Source organism: Stegodyphus dumicola, chromosome 7 (assembly GCF_044657685.1).
Source record: "Stegodyphus dumicola isolate Sdum_Otavi_A_Nest chromosome 7, ASM4465768v1".
NCBI classification, from domain to species: domain Eukaryota; kingdom Metazoa; phylum Arthropoda; class Arachnida; order Araneae; family Eresidae; genus Stegodyphus; species Stegodyphus dumicola.
In genome coordinates this window covers 101,196,197-101,213,334 of record NC_140774.1, presented here as the reverse complement: position 1 = coordinate 101,213,334, position 17,138 = coordinate 101,196,197, and the positions used below count along the sequence as shown (strand labels likewise).

Genomic DNA, 17,138 nt, shown 5'->3' with positions numbered 1-17,138 from the left:
GGATAATCCCTTAGCAGGGAAAACGTATCAAGCTGTCCTCCTAGAAGAAGTACGTCATCGGATGACAACTATAAAGTGGTTAATCGTAATAAGCTGTTTCTCCCCGTTTTGGCGTTAAGGCTGTTCTCCGAACCTTATCCGATCTTAGCTCTTGTTATGAATATCCATGAAGAGAGAAGTGATTCCTATCAATCGTTGCATTTCTTGTTTTATTATATCTAGTTGGCCTTGCTAATAAGGCTCGTATTTAAAGGTAGTAGTAGCTCTATCGTGACGTCAGATCACAGCCATAGCTACTAGAGATAGGAGCCTTTGAGCAAGCCTGTAAATCTAGTTGGCCTTGTCCATCACCCGACAGCTTTTCATTAGTCAGACACATCTACAGCATTATATTCTTAAATTACTCTCAAATTATATTTTGGAAAATCATAATCTGATAAATTTTATGCGATATGAAATCAATCTAATTCAAATTAAATATTTTGCTAGCAACATAGCCTCTCAATTAATAATGTGGATGCATTTTAGTCGCGATCGTCTGGCATTGTTTGAAGGATAAGCGTCTCGGTCATCTGGTGTTACTAAAGTTCATGGCAGTGTTTGATAAATAAATGATGCATAGATACGCCAATAGTCTTGTTTAAATAATTGCATCTGAATTTTAATGTGAAAATATGTCTGTATGTGTGGGTTTAAGTGCGTCTCAAGCAGATTTAGATGTTCAGGGTGAAATAGACTTTGATTTCTTTGAACAAAGTGATCAATCGAATATTTGTAACAAAACTTCTACTCTGCAGGATAGTGTTTCTACCGATTCTAAGGAAACTTCTAAATATATTTCTGATAACAATTCTGAAAACTGTATGCCAAATGATAAATTAGATTTCTCAGAACATGGACGAAATATATCGAATATTCCAGATTCTTGCTCAAGTCGTAATTTCAGTAAGCCTTTGATTACAATTTCTTGTGATGGTACCACAGGTATCGTTCAGACAACGAATATTGAGACTGTTATTCCATCTCCGTTTCACTATAAAGATAATAAATGCGATAGAATAAGTCCGTGCAACTCAAGGAAAGGAAGACGATTATTAAGCCCGCGATTAAAAAGCAAGATTTTTAGAGATGATAATGAAATATCAGATGACAGCTCTTTATCTAGCATGTCAGAATCCGAATCTGAATCGGATATATCTTCTGTAAGCGATGATTCATTTGAACTGAATGAAGAGTCTGATTCAATGACAGATGTGAGCCCATTAGTGTCACCTTTTGAGTGCCATAGCCCTGCTGTGACTAATAATGACAGTTCAGACGTTCAGGTTGCAGAAAGCAGTCCTAAATTACCCAAAAAAGACGGAGTTAAATTCACCGATGACATGGAGAAAAAAGGATGTGTGAAATGTGAAAGTATTGATCTCCATGAGCTACTAAAAGCAGTGAAACGTTTAGAAATGGAGCAAAATATCAACGCCGTCTCCCTTGAAAAATGTAGAAACCCTTCAGTTATTACACAGAATGCAAGATGCCGTAGAAATTTATCATTTTCCAATGAAGAAGTGCGTCGAATTGATAATGACAACCAGATTTTGCTTAAGAAAATTAGAGCACAAGAAAACCGAACAAAAGCACGTAATAATTCTACAGTTCGTGTTCTGTCATCATCTGCAGTAAACAGACAAAGACAACAACGTCAGATCGAATTGGACAATTTGGTATGTAAAGTACAGACTTTTTTTAATAATTGCGATGATTTAAAATGAATCACTGCAGAAGTATTAGAAATTGAAGCATTTTCTTGCAATTATTTTTATTCTTTATGAATATTATGTCACTCACCATGACCACTTCTTTAGAATGTGCAATTTTTATGAAACCTAAAATTATTACTGGATGAATAAATATTATTGCAGTTTCCAATTTTGGGAAGCACTTCCGGAGAGTACCCGGTGAATGTAAACATTGCCAAATTTGGCGATAATAGTTAAAATCTGGTAACCCAGCGGATTCAACCTATTCGCTTGTTGCAACCATTCATCTTGCGTCCATTTTGTTTCGTTATCACTGTGGTTCTTCGCATTTGCAGATTTCTATTATTCTTCTTTTATTTATTACTTTTTTTCTTAATTTTTTAACAACGAATAGATAGAAATATTTTCGTAGATCCCGGTTCTCGGTTCGGGATGAAAGGAAGAAAATAAAGCGGGAGGGGTGAATGCTAATTTGTAACACGGCTGTTCACGTTGTGTTCTTAATTATTAACAGCTGTACGCACGCAGAACCATGAGGTTCGAAACGCTCAAATAATTCGTTTTTGTACTCCGCAAAAATGTGCGTTTTAAATAATTAAGTAATGCTTTTATTTTTATTATTGTTTATTGTCACCTAAAACTATGATAATAAATCAATTTATGGCGTAAAATTGTAACAATATATTGTTAATGCTTTTCTTACAATAACCTTTCAGAGGATGGCAGGTGTGACATAAATAGATTATTAAATTTTAATAATAAATACTATTTATTACTGATTATCTGTGACAGAATAGTTTGATGTATTCCCATGGTCATCAAAATTAGCAAACCACTGCTGGTGTAAGGAATATAGTTCAAATGACTCTTGAAAAGTAATGAAATGTGTAATGTTCAAGTTTTATTAACAATGCTACTGAAGAAAATTTGATTACTGTTGAAGGTTATTAGTATTGTGAAATAAATTATGAAAAGGATGGGTATTTGTTTCAATGTAAATTGCTTTAACCTGCATGCAAGTAACTTAAAAAAAAAAAAAAAAAAACTGAAAACAGTTAATCAGAGTTCATACACATTTCTGCACACAGAAATTAAGGACCATTAATGAAAAAAAATTCAGTACCTATGAGTAAACGCGAACTGAATAAATTCAATTAAAAATATTAGCGATGCCTGCATTTCACATTTGTAATACCATCCTAAAAATAAAATAGATCCATAAGTAGTATGTATTATTACTAAACATGAATTAACATAATTATTAATAAGTTTGAAAATGAAATAAACTTTAAGTAATTGATCAAGTAGCATTAAATATTTTACACTTATAATAGTTGGGCATATTTGAAAGAAGTGACATTTACATTTTACTAACTTTATGTAACTTTTTTTTTATGTCTCATAATGTCACATACTTGGTCAGGCTAGCGGTTTAGTAAGTAGCAGGTTGATTTTATGTCAAATGGCATAGGTTAAAATGTGTGTATGTGTGTGTATTTAATTATGGCAAAGCACACGAGGGCTATCTGCCTAAGGGGAGGGATGCCTTTCGTGGAGGACTTTCTAAGGGAAACTGGCTCGTATACACGTTACACATGGGGAAAACCACGAAAACGCCCATGCAGCCAGCCCGTTCGCGGGATTTGAACCTCGGACCGAACTACCAGTGTTCAGCGACTTTACCGCTCGGCCGCTGGTGGGCCCCATAGGTTAAAATGAGAAGTATCATAATCAGCAAAATTCATAACAAAAGTTAATAATTTAATAATTAATTTCTGTTTAAATTTAATACCAATTTATTTCCTTATATCACGTTTAACCTGTTAGTTTTACATCTACATGCTTATTATCTGTGAATTTTTACTACCATATGCTTAATATATTGTTTAGTCTGCTAACTAGAATTTACATGCACTAAAAATCACGTTTACAAAGTATCACGTTTACGGCTTGCCTCAAGCGTCGATGAAACGCGAGCTTGGCGAGTAAAAATGGAACGGCGCCAACGGGTTCGCTCCCGAAGCGCCAACGGGTTCTCTGCGGATGAAAACCCAATTTTGGTTATACATAGTTAGGATATATATCCATATTATCACTTTTCATTTTTCAAAAAAAAAAAAAAAAAATATGCTAAATATATATTACTGTGTAAAATAATCAGATGTACTGAATTACCAACCATCTTTTGTTTTGTTTAAATTACACCAAATGAAAATCGTAAGTTGTCAATGGCAATATGGTTTTACATTAAAGTTTCTTAATCATTCTGGATTATGAAAGCTGATAATTTTGTAAGCTTCCTGTTAAATGTTATGTCTTTTATTTGTAATATTTTTTTAAATCTCTAGTTTGTATTTTGAAGAAAACACGCTTCTTTTAAACATCTCTTGCGAGAGAAATATTTAAATTAAGTGAAAACATTTGAAATTTTTATTCATGTTGAAGTGCAAGGAAGTGAATTGCATGATTTATTTCTGAATTCAGTAGTTTTTAATTTTTATATTTGACTGTTAGCCAAATGGAAAAATGTATGAAAATGTGATAAATTACCATATATGGTACCCATGTTAAACTGGATCAGAAATGAGTGTAGTTTGGCCAGTAATAAATTTTTGGGTCTATAGAACTATATTTGAGAGTGACAATTACATGCTGCAGTCCAGCTTTTTTTTGTGCATATTTATAGAAATCTGATTTTTGATGACATTACTGAATCTAATTGTATAGTGATATGTCTGTTGAGAGATATTGATGTAGCAAACTTTCATACTTGATGATTAAATTTTTTTTGGATATTTTTAATGGTGCTGTAAGGATTCCATGTATTTATTTATATCAGTCTGCCAGCTTTCTGTCCTTCCGACAGATTTCATGCATATAAAATTATAGTCTACATTTGGGGGGGGGGGGGACATTATTTGTCATAAGAGTCCGTTTCAAAATTGAGTGAGAATTCTTATCAGTATCAACAGATGTAACTATATAAACTTTTTGTTTAGTGGACCTTATGTTCCAATATTTATCACAATTAATGTATTACAAGTTTGAAGCTAACTTGCATATGTTTTGGTTATAGTGACCCTCAAGTTAAAAACCACCAATATTGATATAAATTGCCAAATGGGTTAACTATTGTTTACTTCAGATATTGTGTCATTATGGGAACCTTTCAACTAAATCTTCATTGCTGCAGAATTTAAATTCTGATTATCCATACTTTTATCCAAATTTCCCAAATCATCCAAGCCCTAATGATTCTGGATCTTGGACTTTGTACTATATTTATTTTATTCTTTTTGCATTTGAAATTTTATTGAGCTTTTATCTTTCACAGTACTGTTAGCAAGCTGCCATTTTGGAAATTATATGTGTCTTGGAGATTAGTCACTAGAATTAGCAAATGTAATTGCCAGGTTTTTAATATGCAACATAATTAATTTTGAGACTTTTGATGAATGTTGTCTTTCTCCTCTGAAATGTTTCCCATTCTAAATTTTTAATTAATTAGAAAAGAAGCAGTAATATTTCTTTTTTTTGGGGGGGGGGTATTTACACCAAGTGTTTGCAGAATATTTGATTTCCATACTTACTTTAGACTGCATATCATACTTTTGTTAATCATTCTCTTTTTAGAATGCTGATCACTTTTTAATTTCCATCAATCTGAAAATAAGCAGTTAGTTTCTTCGTGATATTTTTCATTAATAATTTTCCGGTTAGTCTATATTTTAGGGTGCCCCTTGGATTATCGCCAAATTGTTACATTTATGGTAACCTGAGTAGTTGAATGTTCTGGCAACCCTATTATGATGTGATTGGTAGTTAATTTAAATGATGGGAAAATATTTGTAAGGGCCTATTTCTGCATTGGATGTCAGTTAGGAAGCATGTTGCTTATTTTCTGCTGTACACCATAAAATGGCTGTATATGATGAGATTAATCTGAAGTTTTTGTATGATTTGGAAAGAAAGGGAAAAAAAGCATCAATTGACTGTCGTGTAAATGAAGGTTTACTTAGTAGTCATTATAAGTATTCTGTTTGTATGAAGGAAATGTGTATGGTCGAATGTAAAGATCGTTCAAATGGCTTTAAATAGGTTTGTCGCAAGAAAGATTCATGCAAGAAATGCCACTGACAGTCCAAGAGTATGGTGGATATTTTTTACTCTTATTTTTGTGAATTTGCATATTCTAGTTCAGATAATATTAGAAAGTTTTTGGATGCTGTTCAGAAATTTTGTGTGCCACAGAGTGAAGACAGAGAAATTTCTAAATATGGTAATATTCCCACGGTAAGTCTATATCTGGAACTACTCTTAAATGTGCCCTCAGGTCGGCAAATTTCTCGCCAAACAATTTTGGCGAGAAACTACACGCTGTCTTATTACTACCTAAATTTTTTGTCTGCAATTCAAATTTGAAGCCTAAAATATCTCCAAAAATGCGGTTTTCGCAAATGCAAAAACCACGTTTTGAAGACAGAATTTAAGCTAAAAATCTGAAACAAAAAGAAAAAATTTAGATAGTAAAAATGTAGTTTCTAACCAAAAATATTTGACAAGAATCCATGTACACAGTGGTACGTTTTAACTTCAAAAAACATCTACGAATTGCACATTCTAGGCAGAGAAGGAATCTACGAACTATGCACACCTCGTTTCAATAAATTAACATAATAACAATAAATTTCAAAGAAATTCTGTTTAAACTTAAAAAAGCATCTACGAATTGCACAATCTAGGCATTACAGACAAATCAACCAAATAAACTAAACTACAAACAATTCAAAAAACAACAAGAACAACAGAAATTCATAGTAAAAAAACAGTGAACATAACATTCTACAAAATAAAAACAGTAAAATTAAATGCGCTTACCATAATACATTCCTAAATAAAATTTCGCCAGTCACACAATGTCTCTGAACAAAAGTGCCGCGATTTTGCCATATGATTTCTGAGATTCAAAATTTTGAAAGTAAAGATAAAAACTTCCTCCAAAGTTAACATACTACACGAAAACCACAATCCATATCTTAAACTCCGCTGACAGCCATATACTTTACCAGTAACCATTTGATTGCAAATCCACACAAGAACTATTAGAAACGCCCTTCTTCGTTCATACGAGTTCTCATAGCAGCTCCACATTTTGGACTCCGTTTTAAAATTCCCACGGTAATTCCAAAAATACACTTCAATCCTCAGAAACACACTCGTGAACAAAAGACTCGTTAACAACTCCAACATCGTTTCTTTTAATACTAAATTTACTTTCCACACAATCTAAAATTTAAAAATAATAGCCTATTTATTTAATAGAGCCCTATATTTTCTTTGGAACTACTTCCTCGCTTGGCGACAAATTTCTCACCAAATATTTTTGTCCACGGTGCCATATTACTATCTAAATTTTTTGTTTACATTTCAAACTTTAAGCCTAAAATGTCTCCAAAAACGCGGTTTTCGCTTCATGCAAAAACCACATTTTAAACACACAATTTAAGCTAAAAATCTGAAACAAAAACAAAATATTTAGATAGCAAAAACTTGGTTTTTAACCAAAAATATTTGACAAGAATTCATGTACACAGCGATACGTTTTAACTTAAAAAAAAACATCTACGAATTGCACAATCTAGGCATTGCGCATAAATCAACAAAATAACTAAAATAAAATACAAACAATTCAAATGACAACAGGAATTCATAGTAAAAAAAACAATGAACCTAACATTCTACAAAATAAAAACAATAAAATAAAATGCACTTACCATAATATATACGTGAATAAAATGTCACCAGTCACACGTCTCTGAACAAAAGTGCCATGATTTTGCTATATGACATGTCTTTCTGTGATTCAAAATTTCGAAAGTAACGATAAAAACTTCCTCCAAAGTTAACTTACTACACGAAAACCACGATCCAAATCTTAAATTCCGCTGACAGCCATATACTTTACCAGCAATCATTTGACTGCAAACCCACACAAGTCTATCAGAAACACCATTCTTCGTTCGAATTCTCATATCAGCTCCATTTCAAACACACCAAACTCCGTTTTAAAAGTCCTGACTCCCACAGAAATTCAAAAAATGCACTTCTATCCACATAAACACACCTGTGAAAAAAGACTCGTTAACAACTCCAACATCGTACCTTTTAATACTAAATTTACTTTGCACACAATCTAAAATACGCGACAGAAATCTTGCCATCTCTGTTTCTCATTGCAACATTCAAAACACGCATGACACGAACCAACAAGCAATTAAACCACTGCAGCAAAAAAGTTAAGTTTCAACGTCAAAAGGGTTGCCATACAAACACCATCCCACAACACGGAATCGCATAAAAAACCAGCGCAGAACACATATCGCCGCATTTGGTGATCTTTGGGCGCATATAAGAGTAGAGCCTTTTCTTTTTGTAATACGTATATCCGATAACATGTATTTCCTTTCTTATGTTATTTCATTGTGTGATTTAAAATGCAGTTTATTGAGCTTCGATTGGCTACAAATCGTGTTCAGTTTTGGTGATGAGTAGCTTTGCTTTAACATTACATGATGTCATCATTCCTTTGATTTTTTTAAAATTGAAAATAACATCGATGTGTATATGGAGAAGCCAAGGGAGTATGCAATGGGATGTGTGAATAATTCTCTGATTTTTTATTTTTAAGTGAAAATGGATTGATGTGTACATGGACACTGAGTTTATGCTGTTCTTTGACTTGTTATTTTGGTTTTGTGTAGCAGCCTTCTTAAAATTGTGTTCTTGCTGTCCAATCGCCAAGGGGCACCCTTAAATATATTTTCACCAAGTTTCCTTTGAAAATGTTGCTTAATCTTTATTATATGGTGCTCCTTGGTTTTTGTCTGAAAAATTCGCCAAGCGGTATTGGTTGTTTGTGAAATCTGGAAGATTGTTGTGCTGTTTTGTAATAGTAACCCTTTCGTTATGGACCCAGGTTTTTGGCTCTTACTATTCTTTTCAGCTGCTGTGTTGCATGTGTGTGATATGGCCTTGTATTTTGAACTTGCTATTATTTTTCTGTGGGAACCATCATTTGAATATGTCTGAGGTGAGTAAGAGTATGAATGTTGATTAACAGCGGATGAGCCGAAATGGCGAAAAATTTAATTGATTTTCTTCCCTGGAGGATGTAATAGATGGTGGTGGGAAACCTAAATGTATGTACATGAAAAAAGGTATATTAAAAATTTGTCGTTTCATTTATTTATTCGTCTCTCTATGTATATATTTTTTTTTTTTAAAGATTTGTTATTTAATGTTTTTATGTTAGGAAATATGTATTTTTGGTTATTTTTTCCTCTCTGTTTGTGTATTTTTGGTTATTTGGGCATTTTTGGTTAAATGGGTACTGCTTGCAACCATTTAGAGTCATATTTGATAGAATTGATGTGGCGTCAGTTATATTCAAAAACTGAATTTTTTCTATAATACTGAGTGATTTTTGTAATTTTATGTCGCTTGTTTAGACTGTGATTTTTGTTTGTCATTTCTTATTTATATATAGAATATTCTAGATTAAAAAAATTAAAAAAGAAAAATTTACTTTCTTTAAGAATTATGAAATTAAAAAAAAACTACTTATTTATAGAACTAATTTTTTTTTTAGTCTTTTGAACTCTGTTATTATTTCATGATTTTATACTTGGCAATAATTGGCAGGGAAAAAAATAATGTAGCGCATTTTTTAACTCTTGCCGTTCTAACGGTATGGTACCCCAGCAAGTATTGAATTAGCTGCATTATGGCCTTCATAAAGGTAAATAAATGTTAGTTCTTCCCTTGCACATTATGATTTTTTTTTTACTCTTTGAATGTTAGCATAGGTTTTTCTTGTTTCTACCAGATTAACTTAAAATTTTGCCAAAGCGTATGTGCTGGAAGGAACCAGTTATTTTTGTTCTTGTATAACAATTATCACTTGTGATCCATTTTTCACCTAGGCCAAATATGTGCCAATTTTAGTTTCTCTTCAAGAGCTACTATATAATAGACAAATATTCTAAATGCTAGCCAAAAAAACTTAAAATTATCATAGTGAAAGATATAAACTGAAATAAGGTGAGTGTTGCTTATAACCATTATAACTACACAAGGTATAACAAAGAGGTAATGATGCTATTTCTCTAGTGCAGGAACTGGCATATGCACCTTTATGTGGAAAGGCGATATCTCTTTATGTGAAAGGTTACGTGATCAAAATTAATTTCTACTTCCTGCCAAGCATAATTATACTAGTTGGAGTTAATTTGGTGTCATGTGCACTCAGTCAATTATTCCCTAACAAATGCATAAATTTAAATTCACATAACTTGATTAGGTAAAAGTATATTTACGGGTACACCTTGGTGAAACTTGGTGATTTTTGGCGGTACATGGATACCGAGTTTGTGTGATTCTGCCAAAAATCGCTGCTACACAAAGCTAAAATGACAAAACAAGGAATTGCACAAGCTCAGTATCCATGTACACATCGACCTACTTTCACTTAAAAAAACATATCAGAAATGCACAAATTTGGCATTGCGCACTCCCTTGACTTTGTCTATGTACATATCGAACTATATTCACTTAAAAAGTCAAAGGAGCAGCCAGTAAAAAATATATATAATTTCAATAAACTACATTTTAAATCAAACAATGAAATAACATAAAAAAGGAAATTCATCTTTGCACTACACAAAGGAACTATCCACTTACCTGATTTACGAATTAACACGTCTTCAGTCAAACAAAATTCCTTAATAGCATCCAAAAACTTCCTAAAATTATCTAAACTTGAACCTGTATACTGGCATTGCCACATAAATTCGCAAAATAAGAGTAAAAAATATCCTCTGTAGCGACGTTTGACCATACACATTTCCTTCCTACAAACAGGACACCTAATAATGGCTACTAAGTAAACCTTCATTTACACATCAGTCAAGTAATGCTCTTTTCCCTCTTTCTTTCCAAATCGTACACAAACTTCAAATTAATCTTACCACTTTCAGCCATTTTACTATCTAAACCACAAAACAAGCAATACTTTCTAACCAACACACTCACACCACAAGCCCTTACAAATTTACCACAATCATGCAATTGATTATGTCTTAATAGGGTTTCTATTAGCATTCAACTTCCCAGGCTACCATAAATGAAACAACAACTTTGCGATAATACAAGGGGTACCCTTTTCTCTACTATAACCAAATTCATCATTGCACTACACAAAGGAAATATCCACTTACCTGATTTACGAATTAACATGTCTTCAGTCAAACAAAATTCCTTAACAGCATCCAAAAACTTCCTAAAATTATCTGAACTAGAATCTGTATACTGGCGTCACCACATAAATTCACAAAATAAGAGTAAAAAATATCCTCCGTAACCACGTTCGACCATACACATTTCCTTCCTAAAAATAGGACACCTAATAATGGCTACTAAGTAAACCTTCATTTACATACCAGTCAAGTAATGCTGTTTTCCCCTTTCTTTCAAATCGTACAGAAACTTCAAATTAATCTTACCACATTCAGCCATTTTACCATCTAAACCTGTAAACAAGCAATATTCTTCCTAACCAACACGCATGACAAGCCCTTGCAAATTCACCGCAATCATACAACTGATTATGTCATAATAGGGTTTCCATAACATTCAACTACTCAAGCTACCATAAATAAACCACCACTTGGCGATAAATGAAACAACAACTTAGTGATAATACAAGGGGTACCCTTCTCTGTACTCTAACCCTTGATTATTATGTGCTCTTCTTGGCTGTCTTGATATGCAGGTGTACGTATACATTTTTTTGATATAATATATCTCAGATTAATCTCCAATACGTAACCCTGGCTTTCTTTGACATGTTGTACAAAAAATTCCAAATTCTGCTGTTTGACCTTTCTTCTGTCAGAATGAATAGTGTAGGCCTTATTCTGACTTCTATGGTTTCATTTGTATAATATGTAATTTTCGGTTTATCTTTCTTCTTTATCTAATATCAGTGGTCTGCAGCTTGATTCTTCCAGTGCATTGGGAAAGTAGCCAGTTCATTTGAGCAATCAATTTTCTAGAAAAATCTTAAATCCCACAGGAGAATTTCCAGTTCTTCATTAAAGACTTTCTTCTACAACATGTAACTGTTGATGGAAAAAACTTCTAATCTCCAGAAAAAAGCTTTCCCTGCTATTTTAAGTGACAAAAGAAATTATTTCTGGTGTCATATTATTCAAAAAATGTTTAAAAAATTTTGCATGGAAATATAAGATTAGTACTCTTTTTTTTTTTTTTTTTTTTTTTTTTTAAATTTTCTTTTTATAAGATTTTTACAACATAAATGACATGTATAAAATCTATGACTGTTGTGGTCATGACCGTAAAAATAAGCTTGCTGGAAATATTTCCTTCTGAAAAATGGTTCTGAAATATTGTGTTACATTTTCATTGAACAATTGAACTACTCTTTTCATCTTAGCAGCTGCCAAGTCACTGAATACTAATAGTCCCAATGAACGAGCTGGTTTGGACATTTTCATGGTTTTCTGCATGTGTGACCTGTATATAAGCCAGTTTGCCTTAGAAAGCCCTCCACAAAGGCATCCCTGCCCTTAGGCAGATAGCCCTTGAGTACTTTGCAATAATTAGATACATCAAACCAAACTTTTCATCTCAGCTTATTAAGAAGCTGCTGTTTTTATATGACATGTTTGGCTCATTCCACTTCAGATTAAATAAATTTTTACTTAGAGATGATAATTTAATTTTCATTTCTTTTCATGCTTGCTGCAGTTACTTGATAATTACAACAAATGTTAGAAATGTCATCATCATTTAAAAATTTTTTCTAGGCTTTACTTAAGAGGTTGGAGTCAACTAAAGCTTCGCGTGATCTCAGTCGTTTCCATTTACTTCGTGACTATGATCGTCGATCATCAGGTGTGCTTTCTAGAGCATCATCTAGATCATCACAAGTGGGCAGCTCTTCGCAAACATCTTGTCGAACATCATCTCAGTCGTCTGGACGTTCCAGTGCTGTGAGTCTTAAGCTATCAAATACATCAGCAATGCATTCTCGCCCAATGTCATCTGTAAATAAACATTGAGCTGTTATAAAAATGGTTGTCTTTTAAAGAAATGTCTGTGTTATAAATAAGTATAGTTTATTTGTGCACTTTTCATTCCTAAATTATTATGAAATGTACTGAATTTTGCATGCTTTATATAATTTTATGCTTTGGAGTTTGTTTTTAAATATACAGGAGTTATTTACGAATTTGAGCATTTTTGTGAATTATTTTATTGCTGGCATAGATTTTTTGTGCTGTTTTCTCATTTCTGGGAAGTATGTAATAATATATTACTTACAGTTAATTAATCCTGTTTTTATTGTGTTTAATGTTTCTGGTAATGCATTTATATTTTTGAACTACACCATTTGATCTACACTCATGTCCAAAATTATCTTTACATACCCAAAAATGATGATATTCAATGAAATATCGAATCAATGTGATCCGTATTTGCAGGGAATGTGTGAAAACCAAGCCTAATTAGCATTATCCAATCAAAAGTAATCAAACGGTTTGTGATATGCAAATCTAGGCGTTACGTCATCCAAGGGTGAATCAAGCGCTTTGCGCAAACTGAATATTTGAGTGAATTTCTGCAACATAGCGTTTGATTTCAGTGTGTAGGGATTCAAAGCGGTTTGTTATGGCGTCGAAGTATCATTTGGAAGAATCTGTAAAGTAGCAAATTATCGGCCGTTTAGAAGAGGGCAGTCAATCATGGAAACAGCCACATGTCTGAATATTTCAAGACAGACAGTCTCTAAGCTATGGAAGCAGTTTCAAAATGATGGAAGTGTTGTAAGGAGGCCTGGACAAGGTCGGAAACGAATGACAACTGCTTCTGAAGATCGGTATCTGGCATTAACTGCCCGTCGTAACAGAAAGGATACTGCTCGCCAGTTAAGTTCAGAGTTTGCAGCCGCCACTGGAACTGTTGCATCACGGCAAACAATATACAGAAGGCTTAATGAAAAAGGCCTTTATGCCAGAAAGCCAAGGGTATGTGTTTTACTGTCTTCACAGAAAAAGAGGGATCGCTTAAATTGGTGTAAAGAACATCAAAACTGGACTGAACATCAGTGGTCCCATGTTCTCTTTATTGATGAGTCGCGGTTTAGTTTAACTGGTGATTCTAAACGTGTTTACATCTGGAGGGAGTCAGGAACACGAAATGATCCCTCGAACATTGTGGAACGTGACCGTTTCGGTAGTGGAGGTGTGATGGTATGGGGTGGAATAATGATCGATGGACGTACGGCCCTACACGTGTTCAGCAGCGGATCTGTGACAGGCCAGATATATCGAGATGAGGTCTTAGATCCTTATGTAAGACTTTTCAGGGGTGCATATGGACCTGACTTTTTATTTATGGATGATAATGCCCGTCCACATCGAGCAAACCTCGTTGATGAATTCCTTGAAAGTGAAGACATTAAGCGAATACCTTGGCCACCAAACCCTCCTGACCTTAACCCGATAGAGAACTTATGGGACTACCTTGGAAGAGCAATTGCACGTATACATCCTCCTCCTAGAGATGTAAATGCTCTGAAGACGGCATTGCTGGAAGAGTGGAGATTAATTCCCCAAACTGTGGTTAACAACGTTATTTCCAGCCTTAAAACACGTTGTGACATGTGTGTACAAGTCAGGGGAGATCATATTCCATATTAAATTCGTAAGACTTAATTCTTTTTCTGAATCATTCCTTTCTTTCTTAACTCTCTTTGTCACACTTTATTACCATTTTTATTGTTTCATGCTACAATTTCATATCATATGAGGTGATCTTCAATTTTTTTCTTTTGCATTTATGTGTCATCATGTTATGTATGATTCCACGAAAATTCATTAAATTATAAGTCATAGTCTCTGAGAAATCCGTGAATTTATGCATGTAAACATAATTTTGGACATGAGTGTATCCTCAACAAGCAGCCAAAAACTTTTTTTTTTTTTTAAATGTGTGTGTTGCATTATTTTATAATAGTACGTAAGCAGAAAACTATGCAATTTTTATATTTATTGTAATAGTATAGTGTTAGTTAACTTCCATGATATGCTGAGTGTGCTAATAATTTGTTACTTATTTATAAATTTTATAGCTTCTAAATCAGTCATCTCAATTACATTAGAGAATTCAATTTCAGTAATAACCATGTGTTGTATTGTACTGATAAATTGGTAGACTATTTCACATTGAATTAGTTTTTGCATAGGTGTTGCATATACCCATGTGAAATGTATATTGGAAAAAATACACATTTAAATATATTAAAGTTAGGGTCATTTTTCCATTCACATGTATGACCTGTGCTGATGTTTGTCTTGCTTCAAATGAATGTTTATTAACACAGAGTGCTGCAGTACAGTAGTTAAGTAATCTTCTGAACATGAGTTGTGCCATGACTTTGATAAATTTGTGTACAGTCATATACCCTTATCTACTGATTCGGTATCTGCAGTATAGAAAGGTTAAGATTGAAATAAGTTATTGTAAATTATGTAAGGGACAACAGTCCTTAATGTAACCAATATTCAGTTCAAATTGGCCAAATTCTGTCTTGTTACACATTTGCACGATCATTTGGAGCCAATATAGCCAAGTTCAGTGACTGGAAATAATCACTGCAACACCTTGTGTAATCTGGTTACAGAAAGTCTGGGTTCACATCCTAGCTGGATGATCTAAAATGTGGTGGTAGGTATTTTGTCTATCAGTACTACAGAAAGTGTTTAACATACAGGCAACTCTGTTCTTGTTTAAAGTTCTTTTTGCAACAAAAATAATCTCAGATCCTAAGATTATTTTTGTTGCAAGTTTATGCGAACTACTAATATGCTATTAATGTTAGAAAAATGATTAATTCTTATTTCTACCATCCTTTTAAGCAATATTTTATGCTATATAATGTAAAAACTGCATTTCTTGATTTCTCACTTGTTTTTGTAGATGAGGCTAAAATGTTTTGAATTCTTTTTCTGCATAAGCAGATGAAATATCATAATGGTGTTTTATATTACTTTCTAAGTGTAGATCTTAGTGCAGGGCTGCCAGCTTGTCTGTTTTCTCATGACATCACCTGGTAGATCACCATATTTCTAGGTTTTTTAGCCTTGATGAAGGACTAAATAAAATTCATAGCTCTCAACTCTTGTTTTTTTTTTTTTTTTTTTTTTTTTTTTAAGTATACTGCTAGACTCTCAGCAGATCGACAAATCTCTCAGGTTTCTCTTTTTAGTTTTTCTGCAATAAATGAAATATATTGGATTATTGAAACTTAAATTATACAAATTTCATTCTCACACTTCATTCTGTTTAAAAATACTTTGATGAGTTAAAGCTTTCTTTCCCTGCTACAAAATGTTTTTAGTGGAAGGGTGTAAAAAAAAAAAAAAAAATACAATATGAAATTATCCAAGAAACAAAATTTAACACTAGGATCATGTTATAAATACTTGAATAACCTGAATTGAGCATTATGAAGCAAATTTAAACCAATGTGGATTTCTTTTGAAATGGTGCTGCCATGAAGTTGAAAACCTTTTTCAGAATTGAAAGCAATTTAAATGTAATGTCTTATTGCATATGTTATATTATGACAATATTTAATGATGATCTTTTCTTTGCATAATTTATCAATCAAACTTTATTACGGGTGTTAAAATAAAAATCATGTTTTGCATTGTGTTCTCTATTATCCACACAAGATCTCATAATATATTACCTGTGAATACGCCACTCTTTATAACAACTGATAAAAAATATTTTTTCAACTTAAAAAAAAAAAAAAAAAAAAAAAAAAAATTAGAGGAAATTCTGTTGCATGAATTTTTGTACAGACCAGGGCTAGAAATGAATATAAATTTTTAAGAAAAGTTAATAGATTAAATTTTACATTATTTGTCTAAGTACACATAGAATTTTACTGATAAATATTTTCAGGTTATAGAAATTAACAAAAATGTAATTATGATTATTTATGTATATTTTTAGTACGTAAGTCATTATATATTTAGTTATCTTTTAAGATTCAAAAGATTTTAATGTAAGATTGTGAAATTTTTCCCTAGTATATTAATAATGATTAAGTGTTTAAATATTACCTACAAGATGCATGGAATACAAGTATTTCAGATTTTATAATACAGTTAAAAGTCTTTAATCCGGGCGATTCCGGATTATAGATCATCAGTTTAAATCTGGTAAGATGGCATGCAGAAATTATAAAATTAAAAATATGAAACCGTAATTTATAAAATAATGACCAATTAT

General features: G+C 32.6%; 2 protein-coding genes across 2 annotated transcripts in view; one reads left to right on the top strand and one right to left on the bottom strand.

Annotated features, from left to right (window-relative positions):
• Positions 1-538: 538 nt before the first annotated feature.
• On the top strand, positions 539-12,895 carry hmw (hemingway). Its single transcript, XM_035370664.2, has 2 exons — positions 539-1,718; positions 12,641-12,895. The coding sequence occupies exons 1-2, from the start codon at positions 675-677 to the stop codon at positions 12,893-12,895; spliced, it is 1,299 nt and encodes a 432-aa protein (XP_035226555.1). The 5' UTR covers positions 539-674.
• Positions 12,747-17,138, bottom strand: part of CysRS-m (cysteine--tRNA ligase-like protein, mitochondrial) — a 185,809-nt gene continuing 181,417 nt past the window's right edge. The window contains exon 16 of the transcript XR_015042169.1: positions 12,747-12,878. The gene's annotated coding sequence lies outside the window, so the exon portion shown is untranslated. The remainder of the gene's footprint in view (positions 12,879-17,138) is intronic.

Bases quoted from the DNA above. Each gene is read 5' to 3' on its own strand.
- hmw (XM_035370664.2), top strand. From the start codon at position 675: ATGTCTGTATGTGTGGGTTTAAGTGCGTCTCAAGCAGATTTAGATGTT. The intron at 1,719-12,640 runs GTATGTAAAGTA...AATTTTTTCTAG, and splicing joins AGATCGAATTGGACAATTTG to GCTTTACTTAAGAGGTTGGA.